The sequence below is a fragment of the Schistocerca serialis genome, chromosome 9 (genome assembly GCF_023864345.2).
Source record: "Schistocerca serialis cubense isolate TAMUIC-IGC-003099 chromosome 9, iqSchSeri2.2, whole genome shotgun sequence".
Classification (NCBI taxonomy): Eukaryota; Metazoa; Arthropoda; class Insecta; order Orthoptera; family Acrididae; genus Schistocerca; species Schistocerca serialis.
The window spans coordinates 451,628,855-451,643,864 of record NC_064646.1 but is presented as its reverse complement, the minus strand read 5'-3'; the positions used below and the strand labels follow the sequence as shown (position 1 = coordinate 451,643,864).

General features: G+C 44.5%; 1 protein-coding gene across 1 annotated transcript in view; it reads right to left on the bottom strand.

Annotated features, from left to right (window-relative positions):
• Positions 1-2,381: 2,381 nt before the first annotated feature.
• The window catches only part of LOC126418498 (uncharacterized), a 90,036-nt gene continuing 77,407 nt past the window's right edge, over positions 2,382-15,010 (bottom strand). The window contains exon 7 of the mRNA XM_050085284.1: positions 2,382-5,578. Coding sequence (XP_049941241.1) covers positions 4,092-5,578 — 1,487 coding nt within the window. The 3' untranslated portion in view covers positions 2,382-4,091. The remainder of the gene's footprint in view (positions 5,579-15,010) is intronic.

The window sequence follows — 15,010 nt, the reverse complement described above, 5'->3', positions numbered from 1 at the left end:
GTGACGTCACAGCAGGGGCCAGGGCGTGCAGCCACCTCAAGGACTTTGCAACATGTGGCCTTGTTTCTGTTGTGATAATATTTAGGCTAGGGAAAGTGGAATGTTTAGAAAGTGACATTGAATCGTCTGCAAAAGAACGCTCACCCTATACTGTAACTGGATTAGCACTGGACAAGTCAGATGTGCTCGTCTAGTGATCTGCGGAGATCGAATCCTTCTGTCTGCATCAATGGGTCTCCACTAGATGCCTGTTGAATACTGATGACTGATCCCACGGAATTTTCCGTGAATGGTTCTCAATCAAAGAGGACACAACAAGGTTTTTTTGATGTGCCCCATGAGGTTTTCCTTGATGTAAAGCGTTGGTGTTCTGTCTGTGCATTATCACGGTGAACGGGGAGCTGAGGATTCTTCTGAATGTTCTTCCAGACTCTTAGGGCAGCTCATGTTCTAAGAGGTGGAGGTGGGATGATGTTAAGAAGAGGAAGTCTTAGAGTGTTAGTAACCTGAATACAGCTCGTAATGCCTGATTGAGTTGCGCGTCTATCTTCTTAGTGTGAGCACTATTGGACCTGGTCGGGCAGCAGTCTTCAGCAACAGAGCACCTATGATAGGGTTAAAGCTATGGATCTTAAAAACACGAGCATTAGCTCCCCATAAGGTATCACCAAATTTTTGAAGACCGTACCTGCTACAACTGAAAGATGCTACTTGTAAGATAAGAGTTCTATCTAGCGCTGTTCCTAGGTATTAACAGTGTAATGCAGTACAGCAAGACTTGGCCTCTGAGTCTAACTTCTGGTCTGTAGTCTGACTGTCTTGTGCACAGAAGTAATGCAGATACAACTGTTTTCTGAGGGTTTAGGTGGAGCCACCATTTCTTCAAGTATACGTTCAAGACTTCCATATCAGTGGATAAAGAGGTTTCAGCATCAGAGACGTTGCGGTTCTGGCCCACCAAGAAAATGTCGTACGCATAAATGAACTTTGTTGACGTTTTCGTAAGGTGTGCACGTACAGACCAGAAAGGTGATGGACGCAGAACAAACGCTCGAAGTAATCCATCATTTAGCTCAAGTACCTTGCATCTGTCATTGTCAGAATATATATTGCTTAGCACGTTATTAAGTCCGTCTTTAGATTTACGACACAGGATAACAATCGTGAATTTCCAAACAAGTCCTTCTCACCAAGCACTGTCGTAAGCAGAAGGTCAGAACGTGACAGAAGCGGCTGTGGGCTGCAGCAGTGAGTGGCCGATGGTGGGGCTTCCAGTCCTCTGCTGGTCCTGGCTGTGTAGAATGATTCCGTGCAGGGGATCCTCGGAGCTGAGGGAATCGACAAGTCGGTCGTGGCGCTGGCGAGGCGGGTCGCGGGCTCTCTGGCGAGGTAACCGCGTCGCGACACAAAACCCCGTTCCAGAGTTCTGCAGAATGAGATTTTCACTCTGCAGCGGAGTGTGCGCTCATACGAAACTTCCTGGCAGATTAAAACTGTGTGCCGGACCGAGACTAGAACTCGGGACCTTTGCCCTTCGCGGGCAAGCTCTCTACCATTCTTTCTTCCCGGAGTGCTAGTTCTGCAAGGTTCGCAGGAGAGCTTCTGTGAAGTTTGGAAGGTAAGAGACGAGGTCCTGGGAGATGTAAAGCTGCGAGGACGGGGCGTGAGTCGTGCTCGGGTATCTCAGATGGTAGAGCACTTGCCCGCGAAAGGCAAAGGTCCCCAGTTCGAGTGTCTGCCTGGAAGTTTCAGAGTTCTGCAGTTTGAAAAGGCGCTCTCGTTTGCGCCCATCCATTACCACTAAGGCACATTCCTGTCGTTCTCTGCGAATGTTGCAGAGTAATGAGTGTGGGCGTTTTAGGCGAGCTGTAGCACACGGAAACTTTGGTGATATTAGCGAAGTGGGAGTGGTGTTTAAGTTACAAGTGACTGAGTTGGCTGGGGTAATCAGATAGCGATAATCTTAATTTGTTACCTTAGAAATCTGCGAGTGATGTTTTTTGAGTGTCTCTCTCCCTACTGACTTTGAACAGTCGGACGTAATGTAGTGACCTGGCCTGTGAGTGTGGCGCAGCTCGGGTCAGCAGACAGCATGGCGGGCTGGCAGCCCCGCGCCTGCCACCTGCCACCTGCCACCTGCCACCTGCCACCTGCCACCCGCCTCGTGACGTGTCAGGGCGGCGGGTCGCGCCGCAGTCTGCGGCTACACTTGCGTCCAGTCCGGCGTCTCTTCCTTCACCAAAATCGCTGTTAGCGTTGTGGATGCCTGCTACATCAGTCACGATCGCTGTACTGTCACAATTTCCGAAAATCCGTCCACGTACTATTATTTACCACGGGATTTCTAGTTGGGCTGAATATTTCATTCACACAGACACTCCTTCACTTTATCACTCAGGTTTTATTTGAACAAATGTTACATCATCTTCTGATTACAAATCACAATAATTTCAGCGTAGTGCGTCCTTCTAGTTAAGCTACTGTGGCACATTTTTTCCAGGATTCACTCTACTGGCACATGTTTATCCTCCCATGGCTCCGTTTCTATAAATGCCCCATTAAGTAATGTTCTTCCCCGTTTTATAGAGTAGCACGTGGAACCCTAATTTTTAACATCTGCTACAGTACCCTTACGAACGTCTACCTTAACAAATCACCATATTGTCTCACAAACGCAATTACTCTAATCTCGTATAATAGTATCCTTTCATACTTTGTCTGCGTTCACTTCGAGTCACATTTTACACATTTATTTATTGCTTTTTTTTTTACTTGAGCCACTCTATGCAATCGAAACACTAATAAGCTCAACAAACCCATTTACACATTCATCCACGCACTACTTCAGCCATCTCCCTGCTCCTTTCATTTTACAAAGATTTGAAAGTCTCTTGCCGTGGTACTTAAATTACAAATCGTATAGAAGTACAAGTTTCACACGCATATCTGTATAAAACTTCCTTTTTCCAGGCAACATATCTTAATTAAGCACCACTGCCACAGTAGGTGACACTGACGAGTGAGAGCAGCGTGTTGTGAATAAGGCAAGGTGGTGATTTTGTACAACCAAACGGTCGAGACGCAGCACGACTATACCAAAACAAGCTTTCCTCACACAAGGCAACCACGTTACATAACATTTCAAGCCATTTTTGAACGATTGTGTGACCACTGGTCCTTTCAGGCAGACGAACGTGCAGGGAGGCGGCGGAGTCTGCGTACACCAGATTTGGAGGACGGGGTTCGACAGGATACTGAGACAAACCCTATTATGAGCTCCAGTGGAACAGCCCGTCATTCAGAGAGAGCCTGGTATGTGCAAATAGCTGGCCACCTTCCTGGACTTTTGCAAGGGTTCGTCCGAATATTCTGTGGAGCCCAGTCCTCCGGATCTGGTGTGTGCACAGTCCGCCACCTCCCTGCACATACATCTGACTGAAAGGACTCGTGATCACACAATCGTCCAAAAGGGTTTGAAATGTTGTGTGGTGTGGTTTTTCTCCGTGACGGCACTTGTTCAGGTATAGCTGCGCTGCATCTCGACTGTTTCCATCTGTTTGACTGTGTCCCGCTTGATCCCGACACGAATACCACACCGTATGCTGCTTACAGTATGCTCCGTCGATCACGCAGTCTCTTATATACGAGGAACACACGGGACGTGGTCAGAGGAAATTTAATTCGTCAGCGCCATCTACTGTGGTAGCGGTGCATTTCTGCACACATGTTGATACGACCTTTTTCCTCCACTTCCCATTGGGATTCGTCCCTGCAGTTTGTTGGTTTTATTAATATATATATATATATATATATATATATATATATATATATATATATATATATATATATGGGTACACAAAGTGTTTCGGAACAATTTTCGTAAGTAATCTCACTGCATTAGAATACGCAGACAGAGGCTAAAATAAACACACAGCTATAAATGAAGAAGACATTAGCAAAGCGCTAAGCGCTGGCTGTACGATATCACATTTAATGTTGTCATATCAGATAGAGTACATCTTTATACCTGATTACTGGCTTTAATGCAGTCTGTAGTGAAGACAGTTATTTGGGAAAAATACCGAAGCAGCCTACAGTGAGGATTCTGCAGCTGGAGACTGTTCGTTGTTCCTCCTGGCCAGATTCCTCTCTGCAGCTGAGCAGAGTTCTCGCCCTGCAGGGATGCCAGTTGGGTTAAACCACGCCAGCAGCCTGTCCTTCAGTAAGGGGAGCGTCGTTCCGTTACAGACGAAGCAGACGAACAGCACTGGTCCTTGCAACATCGTAACTAGGTGTACGTAGTACACAAACTGCGCTATCTCCTGAGCCTGGTGGAACCCGATTCTAATTATAATGCCTATTCCACTTAGGATAACAGCCTTAACTGACATGAAAAAACATTGTTTCTTTGAGGCAAATTTATTGTTAACAAAAATTTTGAGTTGCCGCATGGAAAACCGAGTGCGTAGGTACATGTACCCAATCAGTCCGAGACAAACCATATTGAAAGACACTGATAGTGCAATGCTCGCAAGGACTACTACACGACTATGGATCAGATGATATTTGCTCGTCTTTTCCAAAGCAGCAGCTGCCACACATACTGTACTCCACGGTATTAACGCATACAGCACTTGACGACAGAGTAACCTGCTTACTTCAGCAGGTAGCAGGTCGTCAGGAAGCGTGAGGTGACGAACACAAGCATACATGTGGTAGCAGAATAGGTTTAGCCAGATACAGCTGAGAAGTGTGAGGCCGCTATCTATCAGCACTGCTGTAGATAAGCCAGGGAAACCGGTCATACGATACACGACCTCAGAACACATGATCTGGACTATACAAGTGATCTGAAAGGACAAGAATATCTTTCCAGGCAAGTTGCGTAACTGGGGAAGGTACATGTATACTCCGGCAGTCCAAAGGCGGAAAACAATATTTACCAATACAAGTGAGATTTCCAAAGGCTTTAAGCTGTCGATTTTGAAATTCTTGTATCTCAAGGTGGCGTCGTTTAAGCTGTTTTTGTGGTTCAGTGTTTCTTCTGTTACCTTTTGATGCGGTAGGTCCCCACTTTCCACTGTCAATGGGTGTGATAGAGGTCTTTCATAATTGATGCTGCAATTATCGGAAAAGGCGGAAAAATCGCGACACCTCAGCATCAAAATAGCTCTGGAAACAGAGCAGATGGCATCTGTGGCGTTCGATTCCAGACACGATTGATCGTCAGGACTATCGAAATAGCAGCGAGCATCGTGCACCGACCGTATCGTGCTAAATGGGACGTCCTGACAGATACCGTATGGGCCAACTGCCATCCAGGCCAGCAGACAGAGGTTGATGTTCACCCTCTGCGTGTAGGCCAGGTAGCTGGTGACGGGCACGTGGGGCGATCTCTGCACCACGTCGTCCCACAGCTCCGCGCGGCACCGCTCACGCTGCTCCACGGTCTCCGGCGGCAGGTCTTCCAGCGGACATGTGGGGTGGTCCAGGGCGTTCGCCAGCAGCTGCACACAGTCGGTGTCCACGGAGACCGTGGTGTGGCTTCTGTCCTCCAGCTGCCACTCCTCGTCCTCTTCTAAAAGACAGAGTAATGACGGATACAGGGATTAGTGAACACAAGGTCAATGTAGCGAGGCTCAAAACCGTATCACTAACAATAAACGCAAAGTATATTGTAAGACGTCCTGGTCTCCTGACCTCCATTGCTTACATATTCCGCGCTCAGTCATATTATGCACATCAAGACGCTTCATTCGAACCCAAACTCTATAAGATAAAGTTAATGTTGTATGAATTCGTGTAAACGATATGCAAATAACAAGTAAGCGCACCGTGGTTGAAATACTCGAGGCTTTCATACACACGTACATTCCAGACACGACAGTCACAGGAGATTTTAATTCGAGAGTGGCAGACCGCACGCCGGGAGGCCGGTCCCTTCAGAGGACGAGTCAACCTCGGCCGCCCGTGGAGCAGACAGCATTTGCCTGAGTGAAAGGAAGAACGAACCCGTGTTCGGCTTAAAAGCAAATTCCGCTACATTGTGTGGGAGCGTCCAGCCTACGCATTTTTTACAAACATAGCACGCAGTTTCAGAGATTTTACACAGGGAGACAGTAAACGCCAAACGCTGATGCTACAGATTTCTGGATTAGTCACCTTAAACGAAACGTCATTCTCCCGTTTTAGAAGGGCAATGCTGATTGGCAGATGATATTTCTGACGCCTTGAGCTGAAGGAGTAATGGAAGACACCAAAAGATATACCCCTTCACATCTAGCATGGAGAGGGGCCGTTCCATTGTCGCTCTTGGAGCGAGAACACGTAACGAGAGCGTGCGCGCTCGTACGTGTACTCAAAGAGCGAGGAACAAGTCTCTCCTCAGTACTTCACTGGGAGAGCACCTCTGTCAAGAGCGAATTGGAGTGCAACTCTAACTCTGTCCGTTCACACCGCACAATAAGTTTGGTGGCCAACACAGTGAACAAAGCTTAATCGCAAGGACTCAATATATAGTTAAACGCCTGTGAGCGAATTTTTGAGTGGCATCGTGGTGGACTGGTTATCTGACCAGTGTACCACGCCAATAGGTAGACTAGGGGCGAATAGGAATCCTTGACTTCATCAAGGCATAGGGAGAGTTTGATTGGCGAAGGTCAATCCAGATAGAACGAGAGTTATCTTATTTGTCAGCAGCAAGTGGCGCAGACAGCAGGCACCGCAGCTTACGGTATTGTGCGCTACAGCTCTTGCGAGCCCCATATTTCCTCCACAACAGTACACTTCACTGAATTTCACATGCGACAGCCTCAACTGTACCTAGCAACATTCTAACGGATCATTATTCAAGTTGAGTAGGCGCAGCTCTCAGCCATTCTGCCAAGTCAATAACTATCTTAAATCTTGTATAGAAATTTCATTAGCGAATCCTATCCTTAAGAGGTAACTTCACATTCCGAAAAGAACCCAGAAATAACTTGTTCAGTTCATAACTAAAAGTGCCATTGTGATTCCTCAGAATTTTTGCAAAATAAATAATAATTTTCGTTAGTTTCCTGCTTGTCTTACAATAACTAGCACTACTCCAGTACCCAAGTATCCCACCAGTTACGTAAGAAATTTTGTGAATTTTTGTGTCTTTTTCCTTACAGCGGGCGACTCCAAAAGATATTTATTGCTAAAAGTTTTTCCGGCATTTCTCTTTAGAACGTTAGGAGCATCTGTCTGACTTCTGTAGTAGTGTGGGGGTGGAAATTGCATCTTGCAGGAGCCACAGGGTAAAGGGTACATCTCAGATTAATCTGTTGCGCAGAATGACAGAATAGCACCCACACGTCACCACAGAATATCTATTTAAAACAGCAGATAAAAATTCGCTTGATGATTGATGATTTCCTAAGAGAGAGCCTCCATTCCTTCCAAGCTATTTATGTTGGTATAGACCAGATATGGCTGAAATTCAAAGATACAGTATTGACAGCAATAGGTAGATTTGTACCGCATATGTTAATAAGAGACGGGATTGATCCACCATGGCACACAAAACAACTCAGAACACTGTTGCAGGAGCAACGAAAAAAGACAGTCTTGGGGATTTTGCGTTCTTCTGAATTTGGGATGCTAAGTTTCACGGAAGCCCGAAATTTAGTGCGGACGTAAATGCGAGACGCTTTTAATAGTTTCCACAATGAAACATTGTCTCAAAATATGGTAGAAAACCCAAAGAGATACTGGTCGTATGTCAAGCACACCAGTGGCAAAAAACAGTCAATGCCGTCACTGCTCGATAGCGATGGAAATCCTACCAATGGTGGTGCCACTAAAGCGGAGTTACTAAATACAGTTTCCCGTAATTCCTTCACGAAAGAAGACGAAGTAAATATTCCAGAATTCGAAACCAGAACAGCTGTTAGCTTCAGTGACATAGAAGTAGATATCTTAGGTGTTGCGAAACAACTCACATCACTTAAGAAAGGCAAGTCTTTCGCTCCAGATGGTATGCGAACCAGGTTCCTTTCAGAGTATGCAGACACAATAACGCCTTTCTTAACAACCATATACAACCGCCACTCGACGAACGGTCTGTTCCTAAAGACTGGAAAGTAGCACAGGTCACACCAATATTCAAAAAATAGGAGTAATCCACTCAATTACAGACCCATATCACTGACCTCAATTTGCAGTAGGGTTTTGGAGCATATACTTTACTCGAACACCATGAATCACCTTGAAGAAAATGACTTATTGATACATAACCAACACGGATTCAGAAAATACAGTTCTTGTGCAACACAGCTAGCTTTTTATTCCCATCAAGTAATGAGTGCTGTCGACAAGGGATCTCAGATCGTTCCACATTCCTAGATTTCCAGAACGCTTTCCAGAACAAGTGATTATTAATCAAATTGCGTGCATATGGAGTATCGTCTCAGTTGTGTGACTGGATTCGTGATTTCCTCTCAGAGAGGTCACAATTCGTAGTGACAGACGGTAAATCGTCGATTAGAACAGAAGTGATATCTGGCGTTCGGCAAGGTAGTGTCATAGGCCCTCTGCTGTTCCTGATTCAAATAAATGAGATAGGTGACAATCTGAGCAGCCCCCTTACATTCTTTGGAGATGACGCTGTAACGTACCGTCTAGTAAAATCATCAGACGATCAATTTCAATTACAAAATGATCTAGAGAGAATTTCTGTACGGTGCAAAAAGTGGCAAATGGCACTAAACAAAGAGAACTGTGAGGTCATCGACATGAGTACTAAAAGAAACCCGATAAATTTTGGGTATACGATAAATCGCACAAATCTAAGGACTGTCAATTCGACTAAATACCTAGGAATTACAATTACGAGCAACTTAAATTGGAAAGACCACACAGATAATATTGCGGGGAAGGTGAAACAAAGACTTCGCTTTGTTGGCAGAACACTTAAAAGATGCGCCAAACCCACTAAAGAGACAGCCTACATCACACTTGTCCGTCATCTGCTGGAATACTGCTGCACGGTATGGGATTCTTACCAGGTAGGATCGACGGAGGACATCGAAAAAGTGCAACGAAGGGCAGCTCGTTTCGTGTTACCGCGCATAGGGGTGAGAGTGTCACTGATATGATACGCGACTTGGGTTGGCAGTCACTGAAACAAAGGCGGTTTTCTTTGTTGGCGAGATCTATTTACGAAATTTCAATCACCAACTTTCTCTTCCGAATGCGAAAACACTTCGTTGACACCCACCGACGTAGGGAGAAGTGATCATCTTAATAAAATAAGAGAAATCAGAGCTCTAACGGAAAGATTGAGGTGTTCCTTTTTCGCACGTGCAATTCGAGAGTGGAATAGTAGGGAAACAGTATGAAAATGTTTCGATGAACCCTCTGCCAGGCACTTAAGTGTGAATTGCAGAGTACACATATAGTTGTAGATGTAGATGTAGAAAATGGGTGGTGCCCATACACTGCAGATATCTGAATGAAAAGTCTCCTCTGGCTGATAAGATTGGGCGTTCTTCAAAGACATTGTCCAGGTTCAGTGGCAATTACCCAAAAGTATGTATGGCGACATGTCAACACAAATTAAGAGTATCGAGAAAAGCAGATATCAGTGTCACTATAAAAGTCCATTTCATCTACAGGGTGTTTAAGAAGTCCCTGTATCGCTCTTGACATAGTAAAAATGAGGAAAGAAATAGGTTTTATTGATATTCCTGCTTTGAAGCTGGTGAAAAACCATGTTATCAATATTGCATTATTTGTTTCAGTACTGTAGTCTTTGATTTGCGAATCCATGGTGCAACAGTTTTTTGTAAAAGAGCTATTGGAGGCGGGTGTATGGGTGTATTGACATCCGCAGATAGCAAACTCGATGAGAGGCAGGATGAGACCATTTGCCATGATCCACCTCGTAAAGCAGCCTTGCCTGATTGAGGCAACTGTCGTGTTTCTTCTGGCTGTCTCAGACACAGGCCACGTATTGGAAGCAATAAAACGGGAGAGGAAACGTGTGCTGAACAGTCCCCAATGAAATCCACTTGGAAAAGAAGAGTTGGACATCAAGCATCTCGGTCAACAATGTACAACCACACTGTCAGATAATTCATAACAAACATCAGCCTAAAGCCTTTCGTACACAGTTTTTTCTTTTTCAATGATATGAAGCAATGAGTTGTAACCTACAGTACTTCGTTGTGACAACTTCTGCCACGCCTCGCTCAAAGTGTTGCTTCCTAATGAATGTGTGATATATTACAGTATGCACAGGAGAAATATTGTTTTCTTGTCCAAGGAAAATACCCACTATCAGCAAGAGTTGGAAAGGAATCCACCTCATCTTCCGTGGGCCTGGATGTGATCACAATAGCTTTTTGGACCACACTCTTTTGAAGCGTACATGAATGGGAACTTTGATTTGACTGTACAATAGAAGTGTTCAGTACCTCAGCTCGATGACAAGGCAGTAATGGATCGTGTGTGGAGCTTGAGCATGTTTTGTTGTTCTGGTGTATGGATGCATTATTGAACAATGTGACCTCGGTGTCGTTCTGCCACATTTCAACACATTGAAATGGCGAACACGAAATCCCACCATGGCCACCTCAACAACCCTTGGAAATGGCCATGACAAATTTCTGGCCATGACAAATTTTTGCCCTCTGAAGGCAGAAGTGCAACCTCCTTGCTTCTCTGCACTCGTCATGGAACCGTTGATGCCCTCACGGGCATAACAGAACTCAGACTGACACAACTCATGCCAGACACCGGCAGAACTGGAAAATCTCGTCTTGTGTGGCACCTCGAAACAGCGGGACGAATGGCTTACTGCATCTTTCTCACTGGCGCCTGGTGATGCTGCTTAGACGCACAGTGTCTCTGTGGTGGTAGACTGAAGATTTTCTGCAGGCGATTATCGTCGACACTACACACGTCACCGTCAACAGAGTCTCAGGCCCACATGCCGTGATGTACTGCGGAGAGCTAAGTTAATGTAGAACGCTGACGCAAGGCTGGTGATGAGAAACTTTACACTTCCATCTCCCCTTCCACTACTGGGGAAATACTGGCAGTGGAAATTTCTACCGTCACCCACTTAGATTCGAAACAGCTTACCTCCGAAGCGAATGCCACCACTCAGGCATCTTTATGTGTGGTAATTATTTATTTAACCTGATCAGATTAGGGCCATCAGGCCCGCTCTTACATCGAACCAGTGTAGCACTTATGCAGCATTGTACACATCATAGTTACATCATGACAGTAGTTCGAATAAGAAACATAGATTAATCTACTGACAATACGAATAAAATAAATAAGACATAATAAAGTAAATACTGGCGGAATTTTTACAACAGCTGCTATACATAAAAATTATGATAAAAGTAGTAATAATAACAGTAAAAGAAAGAATGAAATAGTAATGGTAAACATGAGAAAAATTGGGAACTGAGGAAGATCTAGTTGGAAAGAAGGAAGTAATGGGGTGAAGTGCATTCATATACAGAGGAAGGCATTACTGTTACTTAAGTACATACGTCATTAACTGCTTTTTTTGCAGCCGGACATGCTTTTAAGTTCTCTAATATAAGCAGTGAGGTTATTTCAGAGTCGGGTTCCTGCTACCGTGAAGGACTTGGAGAAGGTGACTGAGCGATGTAATGTAACAGAGAGGATTTTGTATGATGGGAACGTGTGTTTCTGTCATGTTGTTCAGACATGAGCGTTAAGGACAAGGAGAGGTATAAGGGACAGTGTACATTTATGAGACAGTAGACGAGACAGAGTGTATGGAAATGTCTGAGTTCGTCTGCACGCAGCCAGGACAGTTGTGCGTATGCTCGTGAGGTGTGACCAAAAAGTCGAACGTCACAGGTATATTGGACGCAGGCATTCATGACCAGTTCCGGACGTCGAGAATTTTCCTGAGGGATTTCTTGTAGGATAATATCGCTGTAGTCAATGACTGGGAGTATAAGAGTTTGTACTTGTTTCTTTTTCAGATCGAAAGGGAGGAGTTTTTTTATATTTTTGTCGGGCGTGATGGGATGCTGATGCTTTGTTGCACACTGCAATTACGTGCTCTCTCCAATTTAGATTTTCATCTATTATTACTCCCAAACTCTTTGCTGAGGGAGAGAACGTGACATTTGCTCCATTTACGATAAGAGATGTTACTGATTCGCGATGTTTTGGGCTAATGAGCTTAGAGTGACCAACAAGTACCGCTTGGGTTCTAGATGGGTTGAGTTTTAGTCCTACGTTCTGTACCCATTTTGATAGTGCGTGCCGGCCGGTGTGGCCGTGCGGTTAAAGGCGCTTCAGTCTGGAACCGCGTGACCGCTACGGTCGCAGGTTCGAATCCTGCCTCGGGCATGGATGTGTGTGGTGTCCTTAGGATAGTTAGGATTAATTAGTTCTAAGTTCTAGGCGACTGATGACCTCAGAAGTTAAGTCGCATAGTGCTCAGAGCCATTTGAACCGTTTTTTGATAGTGCGTGGAGGTCAGTATTGAAACTCTCAATATTTTTCTTAAGATTGACTGGTTTTGCACTTAGATACAACTGAAGGTCATCAGGATACATGTGATATTTGCAATAGATCAGAACTGATGACACATCATTGACATACAGAGAGAAGAGTATAGGACCTAATACTGAGTCTTGGGGAACGCCTGACACTACCTGACGCCATTTTGATTTTATATTCCCGGACAGGACGCGTTCCTGACGAGACGTCATGTATGAGCGAAACCACTGCACTGCAGTTGGTGAAAAATTTAGATCGCGAAGTTTAGCAAGTAAGATGTCGAAGTCGACAGTATCAAATGCTTTGCTGAAATCTAAGGATCCTTACCAGATAGGACTGACGGAGTACATCGAAAAAGTTCAAAGAAAGGCAGCACGTTTTGTATAATCGCAAAATGTGGGAGATTGTTTGTTGTTGTGGTCTTCAGTCCTGAGATAGTGTCACAGAAATGATACAGGATTTGGGCTGGACATCATTAAAATAAAGGCGTTTTTCATTGCGACGGAAACTTGTGACGAAATTCCAATCACCAACTTTCTCCTCCGAATCCGAAAATATTTTGTTGACACCGACCTACATAGGGAGGAACGATCACCACAATAGAATAAGGGAAATAAGAGCTCATACGGAAAGATACAGGTTTTCATTCTTTCCGCGCTATACGAGACTGGAATAATAGAGAATTGTGAAGGTGGTTCGATGAACCCTCTGCCAGGCACTCTCTATGAACAGCACAGCACAGCGTATGTACGCCCCTACTCCACCCCCTCGTCTGTTGCATCCGTCATGCCTGAGAAAGAAATGCCCGTCTAGTTTTACGGAAGTTGTCGGAATACTTGCTTTGAGCTAGGTGTCTGACAAAAGTATTACGCGTATATCAGTACGGTGGAAGTCTGGGAGAGAAATGATTGGTAGTATTTATTACAATAATTGTCTGAGTTTTTAACATAACTGATTTTGAGGTAGCAGCAAGAGGTGAAGTTACTGAGATAGATTCAGAAGGAATGTTAGGAAGCTTGTAAGGCTGGTTGGGGTAAAGAAGACAATGTCGTCGGCGCCATGGAGCTGACACATTTGGGTGGTGGATTTAAGAGCTTTGTAGAGGAGATAGAGACGGATGAAGATATGCTGTTGAGCAAGATTTACAGTGACAAAAGAAGCGTGGTGTGTCAGACAAGGAGCTGTACGGGAGACGTAATTGATTGGGACACCGTCCCCTTGGCGGTTTCCTCCCACAGATCCGAATAGGGGACTAGTCTGGAATCTTTCGTCAATGGAGGCATCATCACAACACTTTTCAATTACAGACTACATGTCCTGTGGATACACAGCAGCAGTTTCCATTACCTTCTGCACCCTCATGTCTTTAAGCATTGGTTACACTTCAGGCTTCTAGGAGGAGTTTCCCACTCCAAGGGCAAAAGAGTGCCCTGAAACTCTGTCCACGCTTCCATCATTGTTGTTGATTATTATACTACATTAAAGTAAAGCGCGGTTCGAACCCTCGTGGCAGGACGTTTTGATTAGTATTCAAAAACCCCGGGCATGGATGTGTGTGATGTCCTTAGGTTGGTTAGGTTTAATTAGTTCTAAGTTCTAGACGACTGATGACCTAAGAAGTTAAGTCGCATAGTGCCCAGAGCCATTTGAACCACCTACTCTTAAATCATAGGTGAACCCAGGAATAGGATTGTAGGGGGCGAGGTCCGGCAGTTATGCAAAACACCGTTTTTTCTAAGTACTCAAACATCTTTCAGGACAACTGTGCCATCACCATTGGGTTTCCGTTTTATTTACTCTGAAATGTGAACATTCTTCCTGTTAAATGATTACAAAATTAATTGGATATTTCCTTCAAACAATAGTTCGTTTCTTTTGTTAATACATTTACACTTGGTGTGCATGATTTCTCAGGACCACTTATGTATTATTTATTACCAGTAGCTTGCCATCTGCAACCAAACGAGGTTGATGAGAAATCATGCACACCAAGTGTAAAGGTATTAACAAAAGAATCGAACTACTGTTTGAACTAAATATCCAATTAAGTTTGTAATCATTTAACAGAAAGAATGTTCACATTACAGAGTAAATAAAACGGAAACCCACTGGTGATGGCACAGTGGTGCTGAAACATGTTTGGGTACGTAGAAAAAAACGGTGTTTTGCGTAACTGGCGGACCTGACATCCTACAATTTTAACTGCAAACACGGAAAACACAAGGAGCTGCAAACCCAAATGATGAATACCAGGGATAGGAACTTGCATACATACAACTTGACTAGAGCCAGTAGGATATAAATGCATCTTTGAGGTAATGGAGTCACGAACAGCCTCTCACCTGCATTTTCTCGAATGCGCCGTCTTACAGTCTTGCGTTGTTAATGCTATATTTTTGTGGCGTTATGGACAGGTACTGTAAACTGTGAGCAAGAGACACAGTGGTCGTATTTGTGGACACTGCATGTACCGAATTGTCGAGCACTC